General features: G+C 38.9%; 1 protein-coding gene and 1 long non-coding RNA gene across 2 annotated transcripts; one reads left to right on the top strand and one right to left on the bottom strand.

Annotated features, from left to right (window-relative positions):
- Positions 1-65: 65 nt before the first annotated feature.
- LOC137595833 (potassium voltage-gated channel subfamily KQT member 2-like) lies at positions 66-9206 on the bottom strand. Its single transcript, XM_068316163.1, has 19 exons — positions 8930-9206; positions 8329-8479; positions 8031-8121; positions 7815-7941; positions 7544-7719; positions 6894-7019; positions 6488-6598; positions 6280-6375; positions 6101-6195; positions 5961-6029; positions 5850-5879; positions 5550-5629; positions 5222-5446; positions 4111-4158; positions 3793-3901; positions 2454-2585; positions 2234-2354; positions 1954-2141; positions 66-1874 (listed from the first exon to the last, which is right to left on the bottom strand). Exons 1-19 carry the CDS (start codon positions 9060-9062, stop codon positions 1247-1249), a joined length of 2736 nt encoding a protein of 911 aa, XP_068172264.1. The 5' UTR covers positions 9063-9206; the 3' UTR covers positions 66-1246.
- LOC137595834 (uncharacterized) lies at positions 5559-7527 on the top strand. The gene is made up of 3 exons (XR_011035465.1): positions 5559-6067; positions 6480-6784; positions 6966-7527. It is a non-coding gene; the product is annotated as an uncharacterized lncRNA (long non-coding RNA).
- Positions 9207-18460: the final 9254 nt, after the last annotated feature.

The following is an 18460-nucleotide window of genomic DNA, read 5'->3' as shown; positions in this document are numbered from 1 at the left end:
AAATAAAAACTGCAGCAGGTGGTGAAACAACATGCGTTTATTTTTGGTAAATTATCAGCTGATCACTTAAAGGTACATTATGGAGGTTTTGTCATTTGTAAATAAGTTACCCCCATGTGGTCTCAACGTTAGCATCTGCGTGACGCAAGGATTGCGTTCATGCACAGGTTAGGGTCCGAGTTGGCAGTTCGGGTTCGAGTTAGGGTTTGAACAATCCCTCCGAAAGAAAAAAGGAAGAAAATTGTGTTTACAATCGGGGCCTCAAACTAACCTTTAAACCCCATTTTGTAGAGATGAAGGTTAGCTTAGCATTAGCATCTAGTTTTACACAACCTAAAATAACTAATAGTTTGGTGATGACATCACACACACTCGTTTAACGTCCTAATTTACCAACTGGGGGAGTTAGCGCCGCTAACCAGGCAGCGGGGTCGTGTTTTTAATCATCTTCACAATATCTCTGAGTCATGGGGAATAGTTGCTAATAGTTGCTTATTTTAATACATTTTTAAAATAAAGTTGGATTGGATAATCATTCACTATCAGGTAAAATAATTATATTGATAATATTGTGGGGTTACATTGGGAACCGAAATAGAATCCTCCGTTGGAGCTGGATGCTAGCAGAGTTTCAGCTAATGCTAGCTCCTTTTTCCTGATCTAGATTTAAAGTTTGGTGATTTAACTTGGAAATATTTGGTACAAAAACTCTTCACTTGTAAAAGTCATCGTTTTCCAGCTGCTTCAACTTTGGCCTCATCCTGTTAGCATGTGAAACCCAGGACATGCTAGCTTTATCCTGAGACAGCACTATTTTTATATTAATTTGATGAATACAGTGAGATAATTAAATTTAGAAATTATGTTCTTTGTGGGTCCCCATGTCTACCGTTACAGATTTCAGGTAAAAGCTGGGTATAGTTCTGTGCAACAGATTCTGTTGCCATGGTAACGTGATTATTTATGGATTTAAACGTGGAATCAAGGAACCGAATAAGTGTTAGCGTGTCCTTGTTGTAAAGCAATCAGATTGGACCATGTCTCAGTCCACAACCAATCAGTGACAGTGAGAAACAAATCATTCACATCACAGCCAGTGCTTTCATAGTTCCCACAATGCTTCACTCCAGCTGGTGTTCCGTTGATAACTGGATCCACTTCAGTTCTCATTGTTCTGGTTAAGTTTTTCTTCGTGTTTAGGTAATTTAAGGATCTGCTGGTTCACTTCTGACTGTCAGGTTCAGGTCTAGGTGTGGTCCAGGTTCGGTAAGGGGGGACAGAGCTCCGAGTCAGAGTCGGACTCCCCCTCTGCGATGTAGGGCCGGCCTGTTGTGCAGCAGGTGGTGCCTCCTACGCCTCCTTTTTCCGAGCGTTCTCCCGGGTTGGCAGTGCTTGGAAAGAAGCCGTTGTTGAGGAAGTCAAAGTTCTCTCTGGACTGGGAGATGGAGAAGCCGCTGAAGGAGCGCTCCAGCTCCTCGTGGTCCACAGATGGGATGGAGATGGAGGTGTCGCTGTCCGGCTTCAGCTCCTCCTCTTCCCTGTTTCTGTTGGCGCCCTCTCTTCTCCTCTCCGGCCTTTCGATCCCAACTCGATCGGTGGCGCTGTGGCGGTTCAATCGATTCCCGCCATGTCTTTCCCCAGCAGGAGGAGGAGGAAGTCGAACCAATGAGCTATCCCCCATCGGACTTGGAGTGTTGCCGTGGCTTCGTTGTGGAGGAGGCTGGGCCTGCTGGTGAAGCTGGGAGCTGATTGGCTGCCAGGAGGTTGACGGCGGACAAGTTGGGGTGTTGTAGTTCCGGTGTCCAGTAGAGCTGCTGGAGCGAACCATCTTCGGAACGTAACGGGTCTTCTCAACTTGTTCGCCCGGTAAGACCCTGGAGAACATATAAAGAACACTTCAACAAGACGCTCTGGGCTGATTCTGGTTGGTACCCGCTAAGAGGAGACACTGACTGGAGGATCTTTGAAATGGACTGGCTCTTCACCAGCTGGTCCACCGGACTGTGGTAGGGCGGCGCCGGCTCCGGCTCCGGCTCCGGTTCCTTGGATCCAAAGTAGGCATCGGTTTCTGCCTGAGGAATTCCCATCCGCTGGATGTAGATGTTGACCAGGAAGTCCAACTTTCTCTCCATTGACAGGACCTGAAGGACACAATGTGGACCAATCAGATTCAAGGCTGAGGCTCCAAAAGCAAAAACAGCATTTATCTAAGACTCAGACTTCTTGTGGTTACCTGTTTCTCCACTTTCCCCAACCGTCCCATCATACTTGGATCTTCAGGAAGCTCCTCGTTGGCTGCTTTGGGACGATCCTTGTCTGTGATTGGTGTCCCTCTTCCTACTATCTGATCCACCCTGCCAATCAGGAGATAACTCACATGAAACACTAGCTAACACATTATTCGCTGGTTAATGCAAACAACATCAATAAGCTTGAAAGGTCAAAGGTCTTACCTTGACTGCAGGTTCTTGATGCGGGCGAGCATGTCCAGGTGTCCGGCTGAATATTGTTCTATCACATCCATGACATCGTAGGGGCGGAGACTCTCCTTAAACTTCCTCTTTGACACCATGAAACGCATGATGCTGAAACAAAGGAGACAGGAAGTCAGCTGACATCCACGAACCAATGAGAGGACCTCTCGCAGCATTGATAGACTGTTCCGAGTTGACCGAGACTAAAACAGACCCGATCCACCCAACGGACACCAATGGAGAGAAACTCAAACTAAACCCACCACTTGAATGTAATAGGTTTAGAATTAAAGATGTTAGTAAAGATTGCCAATTGTTCCATTTTATATGTATGTGATACGCCACCGAGGAACAAAATACAAAAATTTACCGCAGTACAGGGAAAGCTCGACTTACGTGGAGTCGAGTTCCCTCATTCTCGATTATACATCGGGTTTCAAAAAAATACACGGAAAAATTAAGTTTACGTCATTTTCCTCCACTTCACATCTGTCTAACACAAATACTGAAATCATAAAGTCACTACTAAACCATTAAAAACACATAATAATATGTTACTGTACAGTAAATCAGAATAAAACATATCACATTATTTGCCTGTAGCAACCCCCGTGACCCACAATGAGGAAGAAGCAGCTGAAGACGAGACGGAGACGTTTTTTCTGAACTATATTAAAGAAATATAATGTAATTGTCAGCTAAAAACAAATTCATATTAACCAAATATTATTCAAATACATTCATTAATAAAGCTCAGTACAGAACTGGGAATGGTTCTCTACAGGTTAGCCTAATTACTTCGTTTTTTGACCTACGTGGAAACAAGTCGAGGTATATATATGTATAAAATACAGGTATACCTCGCCTTATGTAGTTTTTTTGACGTAATTCGAGGTATACCTGTACCCGCCACTGGTTCTACTGGGATGTAGAATTGAACAGAAGTTCAGACCTTCAGGAAACCACAGGTCTGAACTTCACCTGACCAACAGCTACCAGAGGACAGACACCACCACCAGGGTAATACTAATGACAACAACGATAACAACAATATTAATAGTAATAATAATAAGATAATGTCTCAATAATGGCAGCATAAAAGAAAATACTGAAACAAGAGAAACAATGACGCTAACAAGGTCACACTAACTCATCTTACCCGCCAGCTGACAGCGACCTTTGACCCTGGGGTGAGCACAAATAAATAAAAACAAACAAAAAAATGAGGTGAATAAAAGCAGAATGAGATCAGTGCGGCAACTGAACAGAGTAAAGCGATGAATGATGGGTAAACGTCGGGAGGCGGGCCGGTCCGTACCAGATGGCTCTGATGGTGACCTTTATCCCCGGCGTCAGGTCCTGGGGTACGAACTCGCAGTGGCAGCTCTTGTTGTCGTCTGCGATGTCTTCTCCTGGTAGGCTGGCCTCTGAAACGACAGCGACGTCGGGTCACTTGGCGCAGTGCTCTTGTTTCACAGCAGGTGGCGCTGGACTAGGATGATCACCCAGGATCATCAGGTGGGCCCTGGGTAGAAGGGGCCCGCCTCCCGCCCCCTGAGGTCTAGTTCTAATTCTAGTTCATAGTACGGTGTGTGTGTGTGTGTGTGTGTGTGTGTGTGTGTGTGTATTCGCTGACCTGGGGAGCTCTTCTGTCTGAACTCTTCATCCTGCATCTCTATCAGCACTAGAGGAGCAGGAAGAGGAGGAAACACCTTCATCAGATGACATGCTACTCATCATTAAAGTCCATCAACATCAAGCGGTTAGCTTAGCTTAGCTGGAAGCTAAAAACTGGTAGCGGGAGGAAGCTGTTAGCCTTGGTTGGCAGAAATATTAAATCTAAGGAGGAAACGTTTAGCTTTGCACAAAGATGGAAAGCAGGGGGAAGCAATTAGCCTAGCTTAGCATAAAATCTGAAAGCAGGGGAAAACTGTTAGCACAGTACAAAGACTGAATGCAAGGGGTAACAATCTAAATTGAAAATCTTTGCTTAGCGTAGCACAAAGATTGAAACGGGGAAGCACTAGCATAGCTTAGCACAAAGCTCAAAAGGGGGGAATCATTAGCATAGATTAACACAAAGACTAAAGGGTGGGAACGATTAGAATAACTTAGCACAAAGACTGAAAGCAGGGGGAAACTTAGTTTAGCACAAACAATACTGGAAGCAGACCATCAAAGAGTTTCAACAACGTGGCTAAGAATCATGGGAGTTGTAGTGTCAGAATACATACAACCAGAACCAGAGCTCTCTCCTCCTTCTATGTTGTCACCAAACTAAATGTTTTTAGACACGTCTTCCATGTCAGGGGTGGTTGTGTTTCCTGAGGCGGTCGTTCACACTGGAAGGTCGTAGGTTTGAACCCCAACCCCTACAGCTCACATGTAGGAACCAGCCCCCCCAGGGATGTATTAAACAAATTTTGCGACTGTCTATAACTACGTGTGGCTAATTAAATCTACCTCTTTTGCTTGGAGTCTCGTGGTAGTACTCACCTGACCTGGTGTGGGCGGAGATCCGGGGGGATGATGAAATCAAAATGTTGATCTAATAGAAGCAGCTTCTTTAGGAAGAGTTCCCACTTCAACACATGCTTGTCTTAGTTTTATGTCCCCAACATTTTGCCCAATCAGAGTCTTTTAGTAAACATCTGAACCACATCACAGAACGACTGATTGCCAACAGTATGCCCACTCCAAATGGGAACAGTCGCAGCTTTGTGATTGGTCAGATTCACCCCTCTTACCCTCGGAGTTCTGGCGGGAGGCAGCTCCACGAATCCTGAAAGCCTGTCTGGTTCTGCTACGATCGCCGAAGCTCCAGCTCTTTGGAACCTTGTTGGGACTGTCCTCCAGGCTGGGCTCCAGACTAGGGGACCGTCGCAGGGGTTGGACATTCCCTAAGCCACCAGGACCTGCAGGGACACCGGGACCCACACCGGGGGCAACGCCACCAGGGACCGCAGCGACCACTAAAGAAAGGCAGGGCGTCAACAGTTGGACACAACAGAAATGGTTTGTGAGGGGTTCTGGTTTCCTCTGGTTCATGCTGGTCACTTGGGTTCTAACACACACCATGCTGTGGAGAACCTTTTCCTTTGGTTCCTGAGCTTCGAGGAGATGAGAAGACCCTCTCCTTCAGGCTGACCTTCTGACTGGAAAGACAGACCAATGAAAAGACATTAATGTTGGTTTCCATTATAAACAATGGGTCAGTTTGTCCAATCAGAAGAATGCGGAGGAGCTAAAGGCAAAGGGTGAACTGGGCAGCTACACAAAGAGTCCGAAAAAGAATTTTGAAGTTTTTGAACTACGGATTGAGAAAGATAAAGATATAGACCTGGAGATGAGGTCACCTTTAAAAACTGGACTGACCTGGGAGACGGTTCAGGCTGGACGTCTTTTCTGCAGACGGACAGAAGCAATTTATTGATGATTCCATCTTTATTGAATGCTAACTGAGAAATTTATCGTTTCAGGACAGACCTGAATGAGAGTCCTGATTTGTTCTTGAGGTTCCTCAGTAGGTCCAGCTGGTTGAGAGGTGGAATCAACCTGGAAACACGAGGGCATGACGGACAGTCCAACAGAAGGTAATGGCTGTAGATGGACAGGTGGGGGCTCACCTGTACATGGGAACAGAGACGGTCCTCTCGTAATAGTCCCAGGTAGAAGTCAGATCTGTTCGGGTCAGGTTTGTGGCGTAAACCCTCCAAGCCGCCTGAACAAAAAAAATGTGACTGTTTTCCTTAGGAACTGAAGTTGACGACATAAATTGCCCAAATTAGACGTTAAAACGTCTCACCTGTATGAGTCCAGCTGCTGGGTTTCTCCTCTTCTCAAAGTGTTTCTGTCTGTGCTGTTCTTGAACCTTCAGAGCAAAACCAGAACCCAAGATCCCCTGAAAAACAGACAAATTGATGTGTGAGGGCGGGGCAGGGCAGGGCGGGGCTGTACCAGGGGTGTGTTCACTTGTCTCAGGTAAACTCAGTTTTTGTTTTGTAGTGACTCACAGCAGGAAGGGCAAAGAATGAAACTCCAATCAGAGTGAAGGTTGCCGCCAGCAGACGTCCGTTCCAGGTGATGGGGAACTTGTCTCCGTAACCGATGGTTGTCAAGGTGATCTGACGGAGACACAAAAGACGCTTCAGATGATTCCACAACTGAAATGGAGACAGTTTGTCTACAGAGATGCGAACTGTAACCAATGCGATGCAATCCAACTCTACTGTGACATCATCATCCAACACGATCTAGTTCTACATCAACCTGTAGACATCAAAGCCAATGAGTTGCCCGCTTTGCTTCAGGTGAGTTCCAACAATGTTTTCATGCTGGTTGATGTCTGAAGGTCTTCATTCCATTCACCCCACCTGTGCACTACACCTGTGTCTGTACTATCAGTGTGCCGCGTCTCACCAGTCCCCACCAGAGGGCGTCTGCGTAGGTTTCAAACTGGTCGTTGTCTTCTTTTTCTGCCAAATAAACCAGGAAACTGGCCAGAATGAGACACAAGAAGCCGATGTACCACGCCGTGATCAGTTCCTGCAGAGAGACGATGAAACAGGAATGATTCTGCAGCCAGAAGAAACGATTTTGACAAGAGCAGAAGTTCGACTGAGCGACTGAAGGCACATGGAGAAATCAATAATGCTTATTGATAACAGAGCTATCAGGTGTCACGAATACTGCTGAGGTTCAGTCGCTCAGTCCGACACACTGCAGTGACGAGGGTGGGTGTGGTTCACCCCGGACTGGAAACCAGCACAGCAGGTATCATCGAGTACGTTTTATAGACTCATCCCAGTGGTCCCCAAACCCCAGGTCGTGGACTGGAAATGGTCCGTGAGTCAATGCTTTGGAAAATTATTGAGGATAGATGCTTGACTTAGTCACATGACTACCTTCTTAAAGGCATTTTAAAGATAGATAAATTAGCATTTAAAGAACTATTTATGTATGAGTTAAACCTGTTATATTCTAAGGTTTCATCAGAGACTGTGGGATGAAAGTTTCAGCTGGTCCATCCTGGATGCAAACTTCACTGACTAGCTAATTTCCCATGGTACCTTGCTGTGGGCGTAGACCACGGATCCCAGGAGCTTCCAGGTTCCTCCACGGCGATCCATCCGGATCATCCTCAGGATCTGCAGGAAACGGAGCGACCGGATGGCCGAGGTGGCGAAGACGTTCCCCTGAGTTCCTGCGGCCAACACTGAGATGGACGCGATCAGCACCATGATGTCTGGTGGACAGGACGACAGGTACGGAGAGACCGACGGGTCAGAGAGACAGACGGCTCAGACAGACAGGTGAGCCAGGAGGCGGGGTTAAACTCACCGATGACACAGAACGGTTTCCTGGCGAACTTCAGGCGTCCTCGCCATCCTCGGTAGCGACAGCAACAACCGGCAGCCCAGATCCTCACCATGTACTCCACCCCGAACACCACGATGGTCACCACTTCCTGTCACATGACGACACCCTCGGGAATCACACTAGAAAACAGGAGGTTCAGACCTCGGATTGGTGATCAATCATGATGACGGTCTTTACCAGAATGTAGAGCGCGTCCTCGGAACTCTTCTCGTACTCTTTGATGGTGGAGAACACGGACAGAACCAGACAGGAGAACACCAGCAGGAACCTGAACGCAACACAAACCAACACACAGCGACGCTAAAGCTGCAGTTCTGCCTTGGAAATGTCGTAAATCACGTTATATTTAGATGTTTGTTGAGTTAATCAATAAATAATTATAGGAAATCAATGTTTTATTCCCAGGAGGTTTGGGCTCCTCCATTCCAACGATGTGAAGAATGAGGATCCAGGAGAAAGACTTGGAGGTATTTACACGTAGGCGTGGTAGATGAAGGCCCATCCTCGCGGTCGCTCCAGGACGTTGTACAGGAAGTTCTGCAGCCGCCGGTAGAGGGCGTTCCGTTTCGGAGGCTTCTTCCCACCGGAGACGCTGCTGCGCTGCCGCCGAGGCCCCTCCTCCCCACCTGGACACAGGTACACACCCCCTGACCCAACAACAACCAACACCGGGAACACCGAGCCAGACGCCCAACAACCGGGATCGTGATACACGATTGTTCTTTTTGGTGACGTGGTGTTCCTCAGGGCGCCTGTTTGGAGACCCCGAAGTTTCTGATCGTTCCATCGTCATGACATCATTAATAATCATATAATAATAATAATAAAGTTATAATTATCAACACCAGGTCATTTCTGAAGGTCTTTAGATAATTTAACTGCAATAACAGTAGAATATCCTATAAAAAAATTTTGCTACCTTTAGAATTTTTTGATCAACACTCAACAACGGAGGGTAAACCGTGCAGTCATCAGCCAATCACGTTACAGTTTGTCAGCATTAAACGCTTCTGGATAGATACCCCCGCGGTACCGGAAGAGGCTCAGCACGGTTCCGACCGGTCCCGGCTCTTTACCGGCTATCAGCAGAGCTCCGTCCCGGCTCGACTCGGTCCCCCCGGCCTCCAGACCCACGAAGCCGACCTTCAGCTTCTTCTGGTCGGCCTGCGCTCCGGGGAACACCCCGCCGTTCCGAGATTTCTGCACCATGTCGGAGACTCGACCCGCACCGACCCGCCGAACTACCGCCAGCCCGAAGACAGGGAGCCGGATCCGGGGGGGCCCGACCGGGGCATCGCTGGAGGAAGAGGAGGAGGAAGAGGAGAAGGGACACAAACAGGAGCGGTGGATTTGTCTGATCAGCAGATTTTTTTTCCTCCTCGCCGACTTCCCGCACGAAAAAGGAAATTGAATGACGTCACCGACGGTTATTGATCCCGCAGCGTTAAACAAAAGCCGCTGAGGGTGTGATCGATTTGATCAGGAGAGAAAAACAGAGCAGAGACGTGGATGCCCGTCACAATGGTAACGGGATGAGCTGAAGGCGGTAACCATGACAACCGGAGGAGAGGTGGGGGGGGGCAGACAATACAGGATGGAAGGGGGGAGGAAAAGGAGGATGGAGCAGATGGGGGGGGTGATAAATAGACCCTCAGTCTACTGAGCAAAGATGGAGACCTCCTCCTCCTCCTCCTCCTCCTCTGATTGGATGTTAAACGTGTAAACATGCTTTGAACATGTAGGATGTTTTACCACAGGACACAGGTTGAAGCACACACTCTTTATTTACCTGCAGATGGCATCATCATCATCACCATCATCATCACCACCATCATCACCATCATCATCATCACCATCATCACCATCATCATCATCACCATCATCACCATCATCATCATCACCATCATCATCACCATCATCATCACCATCATCATCATCACCATCATCATCACCACCATCATCACCATCATCATCATCATCATCATCATCACCATCATCACCATCATCATCACCATCATCATCATCACCATCATCATCATCACCATCATCATCATCATCATCACCATCATCATCATCATCACCATCACCATCATCACTTCTTAAACTACGGTGGTAGCTCTTAGTTCTGATTGGTCGCTGGCTCTCGGAGTAGAAGGTGGGTTCAGGGAGGCGGCTGCGGTAGCGATCGATGATGTCACTGATGATGTGTTTCCTCCTGACGTGAGGCAGAGGGGTGGAGTCGTTCTCCAGCTCTTTTTTAGTGTCTCAAAAAAATTTTTTTGGTCGGTCACTCCAAAAAAATTTTTTTCATTAGTCAGTCTAAAAATTTTTTTCTTGGGTCAGTCACTTAAAAAAAAAAAAACAACAATTTTAACCCCGTCAGTAAAAGAAACTTTTTTGGTTTGGTTGGTCGGTCCAAAAAATGGGGTTTTTTTGGTTGGTATTCCACAGTTGTCGTTTGGTCCAAAAAAATTGTTTTCTCCCAAATTGTGGGTCTAAAAATTTTTTTTGTCGAAACATTGGCCTAAGATAAAAAATTTTGATTGATTGGTCAGTCCAAAAAAAGTGTTTTTTTTCACGGCAGTCTACATTGATAAAAAAAAAAAGGTTTTGTTGTCGACCTGTTGGTTTAAAAAAAGATTTTTTGGGATCTGTCAGTCCCAAAAAAATTTATTTTCAAACCGTTGGTTAAAAAAAAATGTATATATATAAAAAATTTTTTTGGTCGGTAAGTCTAAAAAATCTTTTTTGTCAGTGAGTCCAAAAAAATTTTTCAATGTATAAATAATTTTTTCTCGGTCAACCAGTCCAAATCTTTTTTTATTTTCGATCCTTCAATCAAAGACATTTTTTTTGACATGTCAATTTAAAAAACATTTTTTTAACACTACAATTTTTAAAAATGTTTTAACCCATTTGTCAGTGTAAAAATGTTTTTTCTTTGTGTTAGCCAGTCCAACAAAAAATTTATTTTCCACCTGTCAATCAAAAAAAAAATTTTTGGTCGGCCAGTCTAAAGTAAAATAATGTCTTTGACCCATCAATCTAAAAACCTTTTTAGTTTGATCCGTTTATCAGTGTAAAAAAAGTGTTTCCTAGGTCAACCAGTCCAAAAAAAATTTATTTTCAACTTGTCAATCTAAAAAATCTTTTGACCCGTGGTTGTAAAAAAAAAGTTTGGTTGGCTGGTCTGGGAAAAAAAAATTTTTTTTTGGTTGGTCAGTCTAAAAAAAATTTTTTTTGGACCCATTGGTCAGTGTAAAATCCTTTTTTTTTGCTTGATCACTTGGCCCAAAAAATGTTTTATTTTAGAACAATCTGAAAAAAACATTTTTTTCTTGGTCGGTCTAAAGAATTTTTTTTTTTCGATCCTAAAATGTTTTTAGTTAAACTGTCGGTCTCACAATATTTTTTTTCGACCCAGCAGTCAATGTAAACTTTTTTTTTTCCCAGCTGCTCCAAAAAACTTTTTATTCTCATCCTGTCAATCTAAAGAAAAATTTTTTTAGATTCATCAATCTAACACAAAAACATTTTTTTAACCCGTCAATCTAAGAAATATTTTGTTTGACCCATCTATAAACAATTTTTAATTTTGACCCATTGTCACTGTAAAAAAAAAAAATTCTCTCAAAAAGAATCCAAAAAAATTTTGGGTTTGGTCAGTCTCAAAAAATTTTTTGGTCAGCTAGTTTAAAAGACTTTTTTTTTTGACTCATCAGTATAACAAATTTTATTTCGACCCGTCAATCATAGAATATTTTTTTTGACCTGTCAATCTATTAAATAAATATTTTTTTCACTCATTTGTCAGTGTAAAAATGTTTTCATCTCTCTCAGCCGGTCCAAAATGTTCTTATTTTTGACCAGTCAATCAATTTTTCGTTGGCCAGTCCAAAAAAAAATTTTTTTCAACTCTTCAATCTAAAATAATTTTTTTTCAAAAAGAAAGTTTTTTGCTATTCCTAAAGAAACTTTTTTTGATTGATCAGGGTAAATAAAATTTTTTTTGCTACGTCGGTCCAAAAAATGTTTTTTTTCGATGCGTCAGTCTACAAACATTTTTTGGTCAGCCAATCTAAAATAAATTTTTTTTGGACCCATCAATCTTAAAAAAAAATTTTTTTTTAATTTTTAATTTTGATCCATTGGTCAGTGTAAAAACATTTTTTTCTCAGTCAACCTGTCCAAAAAATTTTATTTCCAACTGGTCAATTTAAAAATACATTTTTGTCGGCCAGTCGAAAAAATTTTTTATTTTCAACCCTTTTGTCTAAAAATAATTTTTTGTTTTATTTTTTTTCAACTGGCCCCCCCAAAAATTGGGCCAATCCAACAAAAAAAATTTTTTTGGTTGGCCAGTCTCAAAAAACTTTTCTTTTCGATACATCGGACTAAAACAAAAAAATTTTTCACCCATTGGTTGATGTAAAATTCTTGATCAGTTAGTCCAAAAATTTTTTTATTCTAGGCCACTTTCAAAGAAACATATTTTCTTGGTCAGTCTAAAAAAAACTAAAAATTTTATGTTTTTTCGACCCAGCAGTCAATGTGCTTTTTTCACGGTCAGCTGTTCCAAAAAAATTTTTATTTTCAACCTGTCGATCTAAAAAGAATTTTTGGTCAGCCAGTCTAAAAAAATTTTTTTAAAGTCTTCAATCGAACAAAAAATTTTTTTTGACCTGTCAATCAAAAAAAATTTTTTTCACCCCTTCAATCTAAAAATTTTTTTTGACTATTAAAAAGAATTATATTTTTATAAAATTATTTTGACCCATTTGTTATAGTGAAAAATTTTTTTTCTCTCTCAGCCGAGCCAAAAAAAAGTTATTTTCGACCAGTCGATCTGAAAAAAAAATTTTGTCAGCTGGTCCAAAAAATGTTTTTTGACCTGTTTGTATAAAAAAAAACCCCATTTGTCGGCCATTCTAAAAGAAAACTTTTTTTTCAGTGCAAAAAAATTTTTTTTCCGACGCGTCGGTTTACAAAACTTTATTGGTTGGCCAGTCTAAAATAAAAAAAAATTCAACCCTCCAATCTAACTTTTTTTTTTTACTTTGATCCATTGGTCAGTGTAAAAAAATTTTTTTCTCTGTCAACCGGTCCAAACAAATTTATTTTCGACCTGTCAATCTAAAAAAAATGTTTTTGTCGACTAGTCTAAAAGACATGCTTTATTCAAGTGGCCCAAACAAAAAAATTGGGCCGGTCAGTGCAAAACGAAAAAAAAAATTTTAGACCAATTTGTCAGAACAATTTTTTTGTCAGCAATTCTAAAAAAAAATTTTCAACCGTTGGTCTAAAAAAATTTTTGGTCGGCCAGTCCAAAGAACATGTTTTGTATACTCGTCAATCTAAAAAACTTTTTTTTTGACCCATCAAACTAAAAAACTTTTTTTCGTCTGCCAGTCTAGGAAAAATTTTTTTATGGGTTTGGTCAGTCTCAAAAACCTTTCTTTTCAATACATCGGACTAAAACAAAAATATTTTTCACCCATTGGTCAAAAAAAAATTTTCGGGTTTGGTCAGTCTCAAAAAACTTCTTTTCGATACATCGGACTAAAACAATTTTTTTTTTCACCCATTGGTTGAAAAAAAAATTTTGGGGTTTGGTCAGTCTGAAAAAAACTTCTTTTGGATACATTGGACTAAAACAAAAAAAAATTTTCACCCACTGGTCGACGTAAAATTCTTGATCAGTTGGTCCAAAAAAATTTTTATTGTAGGCCATTTTCAAAAAAACTTATTTTCTTGGTCAGTCTAAAAAATTTTTTTTTTCGACCAATCGGCCTAAGAAAGGATTTATATTTTTTCGGGACTGGCATTCCTAAAATGTTTTTCTTTAAACTGTTGGTCTAACAATGATTTTTTTTTTCGACCCAGCAGTCAATGTAAACTATTTTCACGGTCAGCTGTTCCAAAAACATTTTTATTTTCAACCTGTCTATCTAAAAATAATTTTTGGTCAGCCAGTCTAAAAAACTTTTTTTAAACTCTTCAATCGAATGAAAAAATTTTTTTTGACCTGTCAATCCAAAAAAAATTTTTTCACCCCTTCAATCTAAAATTTTTTTTCGACTACTAAAAAGAAATATATTTTTATAAAATTATTTTGACCCATTTGTTAGTGTGAAAATTGTTTTTTCTCTCTCAGCCGAGCCAAAAAAAAGTTATTTCCGACCAGTCGATCTAAAAAAAAAATTTTGTCAGCCGGTCAAAAAAATTTTTTTGACCTGTTTGTATAAAAAAAAAAAAAAAATTGTCGGCCATTCTAAAAGAACATTTTTGGTCGGTCTGTGCAAAATGAAAATTTTTTTTCGACGCACCGGTTTACAGAACTTTATTGGTTGGCCAGTCTAAAATAAAAAAAATTCATCCCTTCAATCTAACATTTTTTTTTACTTTGATCCATTGGTCAGTGTAAAAAAAATTTTCTCAGTCAACCGGTCCAAACAAATTTATTTTCGACCTGTCAATCTAAAAAAATTTTTTTGTCGACTAGTCTAAAAGACATGTTATATTCAACTGGCCCAAACAAAAAATTTGGGCTGGTCCAACAACACAAAATTTTTTTAGACCAATTTGTCGGAACAATTTTTTTGTCGGCAATTCTAAAAAAAATTTTCAACCGTTGGTCTAAAAAAAATTTTGGTCGGCCAGTCCAAAGAACATGTTTTGTATACTCGTCAATCTAAAAAATTATTTTATTTGACCCATCAAACTAAAAAACTTTTTTTCGTCTGCCAGTCTAGGAAAAATAAATTTTTGGGTTTGGTCTGTGTCAAAAAACTTTTCTTTTTGATACATCGGACTAATACAAAATTTTCTCTCACCCATTGGTCGATGTAAAATTCTTGATCAGTTGGTCCAAAAAATTTTTTATTTTAGGCCACTTTCAAAGAAACATATTTTCTTGGTCAGTCTAAAAAAAAATTTTTTTTCAACCTAAAAAAGGCCTAAAAAAGGATTTATATTTTTTTGGGACTGTCATTCCTAAAATGTTTTTCTTTACACTGTTGCTCTAACAATGATTTTTTTTTTCGACCCAGCAGTCAATGTAAACTTTTTTCACAGTCAGCTGTTCCAAAAAATTTTTATTTTCAACCTGTCGATCTAAAAATAATTTTTGGTCAGACAGTCTAAAAAAAATTTTTTTTGACCTGTCAATCAAAATAATTTTTTTTCACCCTTTCAATCTAAAAACTTTTTTTGACTATTAAAAAGAAATATATTTTTATGAAATTATTTTGACCCATTTGTTAGTGTGAAAATTTTTTTTCTCTCTCAGCCGAGCCAAAAAAAAAGTTATTTTCGACCAGTCGATCTGAAAAAAAATTTTTGTCAGCTGGTCAAAAAATTTTTTTTGACCTGTTTGTATAAAAAAAAAAAAAAATTTGTCGGCCATTCTAAAAGAAAACTTTTTGATCGGTCAGTGCAAAAAAAATTTTTTTTCGTCGCACCGGTTTACAAAACTTTATTGGTTGGCCAGTCTAAAATAAAAAAAATTTCAACCCTCCAATCTAACATTTTTTTTTTACTTTGATCCATTGGTCAGTGTAAAAAAAATTTTTTCTCAGTCAACCGGTCCAAACAAATTTATTTTCGACCTGTCAATCTAAAAAAAATGTTTTTGTCGACTAGTCTAAAAGACATGTTTTATTCAACTGGCCCAAACAAAAAAATTGGGGCCAGTCAGTGCAAAATGAAAAAAAATTTTTTAGACCAATTTGTCAGAACAATTTTCTTGTCGGCAATTCTAAAAAAAATTTTCAACCGTTGGTCTAAAAAAATTTTTGGTCGGCCAGTCCAAAGAACATGTTTTATATACTCATCAATCCAAAAAACTTTTTTTTTGACCCATCAAACTAAAAAACTTTTTTTCGTCTGCCAGTCTAGGAAAAAAAATTGTTTTTGGGTTTGGTCAGTCTCAAAAAACCTTTCTTTTCAATACATCAGACTAAAACAAAAAATTTTTTCACACATTGGTCAAACAAATTTTTTTGAGGTTTGGTCAGTCTCAAAAAACTTCTTTTCAATACATCGGACTAAAATAAAAAAATTTTTCACCCATCAGTCGATGTAAAATTCTTGATCAGTTGGTCTAAAAAAATTTTTATTTTAGGCCGTTTTCAAAAACACATTTTCTTGGTCAGTCTAAAAAAATTTTTTTTCGACCCATCGGCCTAAAAAAGGATTTATATTTTTTTGGGACTGTCATTCCTAAAATGTTTTTCTTTAAACTGTTGGTCTAACAATGATTTTTTTTTTCCGACCCAGCAGTCAATGTAAACTATTTTCACGGTCAGCTGTTCCAAAAAAATGTTTATTTACAACCTGTCGATCTAAAAATAATTTTTGGTCAGCCAGTCTAAAAAACTTTTTTTTTCAACTCTTCAATCGAACAAAAAAAATTTTTTTTACCTGTCAATCAAAAAAAAATTTTTTTTCACCCCTTCAATCTAAAATTTTTTTTTTGACTATTAATAAGAAATATTTTTATACAATTATTTTGACCCATTTGTTAGTGTATAAAAATTTCTTTCTCTCTCAGCCGAGCCAAAAAAAAGTTATCTTCGACCAGTCGATCTGAAAAAAAAATTTTGGCAGCCGGTCAAAAAAATTTTTTTGACCTGATTGTATAAAAAAAAACATTTTTTCGGCCATTCTAAAAGAAAACTTTTTAATCGGTCAGTGCAAAACAAAAATTTTTTTCGACGCGTCGGTTTACAAAACTTTATTGGTTGGCCAGTCTAAAATAAAAAAAAATTTCAACCCTTCAATCTAAAATTTTTTTTTACTTTGATCTCTTGGTCAGTGTAAAAAACATTTTTTCTCAGCCAAACAAATTTATTTTCGACCTGTCAATCTAAAATTTTTTTTTGTCGACTAGTCTAAGAGACATGTTTTCTTCAACTGGCCCAAACAAAATAATTGGGCCGGTCCAACAACACAAAATTTTTTTTAGACCAATTTGTCGGAACAATTTTTTTGTCAGCAATTCTAAAAAAAATTGTCAACCGTTGGTCTAAAAAAATTTTTTGTCGGCCATTCCAAAGAACATGTTTTGTATACTCGTCAATCTAAAAAATATTTTTTTTGACCCATCAAACTAAAAAACTTTTTTTCATCTGCCAGTCTAGGAAACTTTTTTTTTTTAGGTTTGGTCAGTCTCAAAAAACTTCTTTTCAATACATCGGACTAAAATAAAAAAAATTTTCACCCATCAGTCGATGTAAGATTCTTGATCAGTTGGTCTAAAAAATTTTTTATTTTAGGCCGTTTTCAAAAGCATATTTTCTTGGTCAGTCTAAAAAAATTTTTTTTCGACCCATCGGCCTAAAAAAGGATTTATATTTTTTTGGGACTGTCATTCCTAAAATGTTTTTCTTTAAACTGCTGGGCTAACAGTGATTTTTTTTTTCTCGACCCAGCAGTCAATGTAAACTTTTTTTCACGGTCAGCTGTTCCAAAAAATTTTTTATATTCAACCTGTCGATCTAAAAAACCCTAACCCTAACCCTAGCCGGTCCAAAGTTTTTTTATTTTTGACCAGTCGATCCAAAACAAATTTTTCGTCGGCCAGTCCAAAAAAAAATTTTTTTTTCAACTCTTCAATCTAAAATAATTTTTTTTCAAAAAGAAAATTTTTTTGCTATTCCAAAAGAAACTTTTTTTGATTGATCAGTGTAAATAAAAATGTTTTGGTACGTCGGTCCAAAAAAAATTTTTTTTTCGATGCGTCAGTCTACAAACATTTTTTGGTCAGCCAGTCTAAAATAAAATTTTTTTGGACCCATTAATCTTAAAAAAAATCATCTTTTATTTAATTTTTAATTTTGATACATTGGTCAGTGTAAAAACATTTTTTTCTCAGTAAACCTGTCCAAAACATTTTTATTTCCGACTTTTTTCTCTCACTCAGCCGATCCAAAAAATGTTTTATATTTGACCAGTCCATCTAAAAAAAATTGTTCATCTGCCAGTCTAAAAAAAAATGTTCCTTGACCCTTCAATCTAAAAAATCTTTTTTTCGACCCGTTTGTGTAAAAAAAAATGTTTTTGTCGTCCAAAACAAAACTTTTTTTCAGTATAAAATTTTTTTTATTTTGGTCGGCCAGTCTAAAAAAATTTTTTTTTTCGACCTTTCAATCTAAAAACATTCTTTTCAACTTGTCAATCTAAAACTTCTTTTTTGACAAATTTGTCTAAAAAATTTTTTGGTCGGCTAGTCCAAAACAAATGTTTTTAAAATCATCAATCTAAAAAAAATTTTTTTTAGACCCGTCAAACTAAAAAAAATTTATTCATCAGCCATTCTAGGAAAATATTTTTTTCTTTTTGGTCGGTCCAAGAAAAATTTTTTTTGACCCGTTGGACTAAAAAAACATTTTTCTTTGACCCATCATAAAATTATTTTTTTCTTGATCAGTTGGTCCAAAATTTTTTTTATTTCCAGCCAGTGTAAAAAAAATTGTTTTGGTTGGTCGTTCCGTCGGTCTAAAAAAGATTTTTTTTTTGACCCATCAATCCCAAAAAATTTTTTTCTTCTCAAACCGGCAGTCTAAAAAATCTTTTTTTCCCCCACCCATCGATCTAAAACTTTTTTT

Source organism: Antennarius striatus, chromosome 5 (assembly GCF_040054535.1).
Source record: "Antennarius striatus isolate MH-2024 chromosome 5, ASM4005453v1, whole genome shotgun sequence".
Lineage (NCBI taxonomy): Eukaryota > Metazoa > Chordata > Actinopteri > Lophiiformes > Antennariidae > Antennarius > Antennarius striatus.
The sequence above is the reverse complement of the archived record's forward strand: the minus strand, read 5'-3'. Positions and strand labels throughout refer to the sequence as shown.

What these genes read in the sequence shown, in the direction of transcription:
- LOC137595833 (XM_068316163.1), bottom strand. Translation starts at nt 9,062, where the DNA reads ATGGTGCAGAAATCTCGGAACGGCGGGGTGTTCCCCGGAGCGCAGGCC. An exon ending in TTCATCTACCACGCCTACGT is followed by an intron (nt 8,122 to 8,328) that starts GTAAATACCTCC and finishes TGTTGCGTTCAG; the next exon opens with GTTCCTGCTGGTGTTCTCCT. An exon ending in AAATCAGGACTCTCATTCAG is followed by an intron (nt 5,880 to 5,960) that starts GTCTGTCCTGAA and finishes GTCCGTCTGCAG; the next exon opens with AAAAGACGTCCAGCCTGAAC.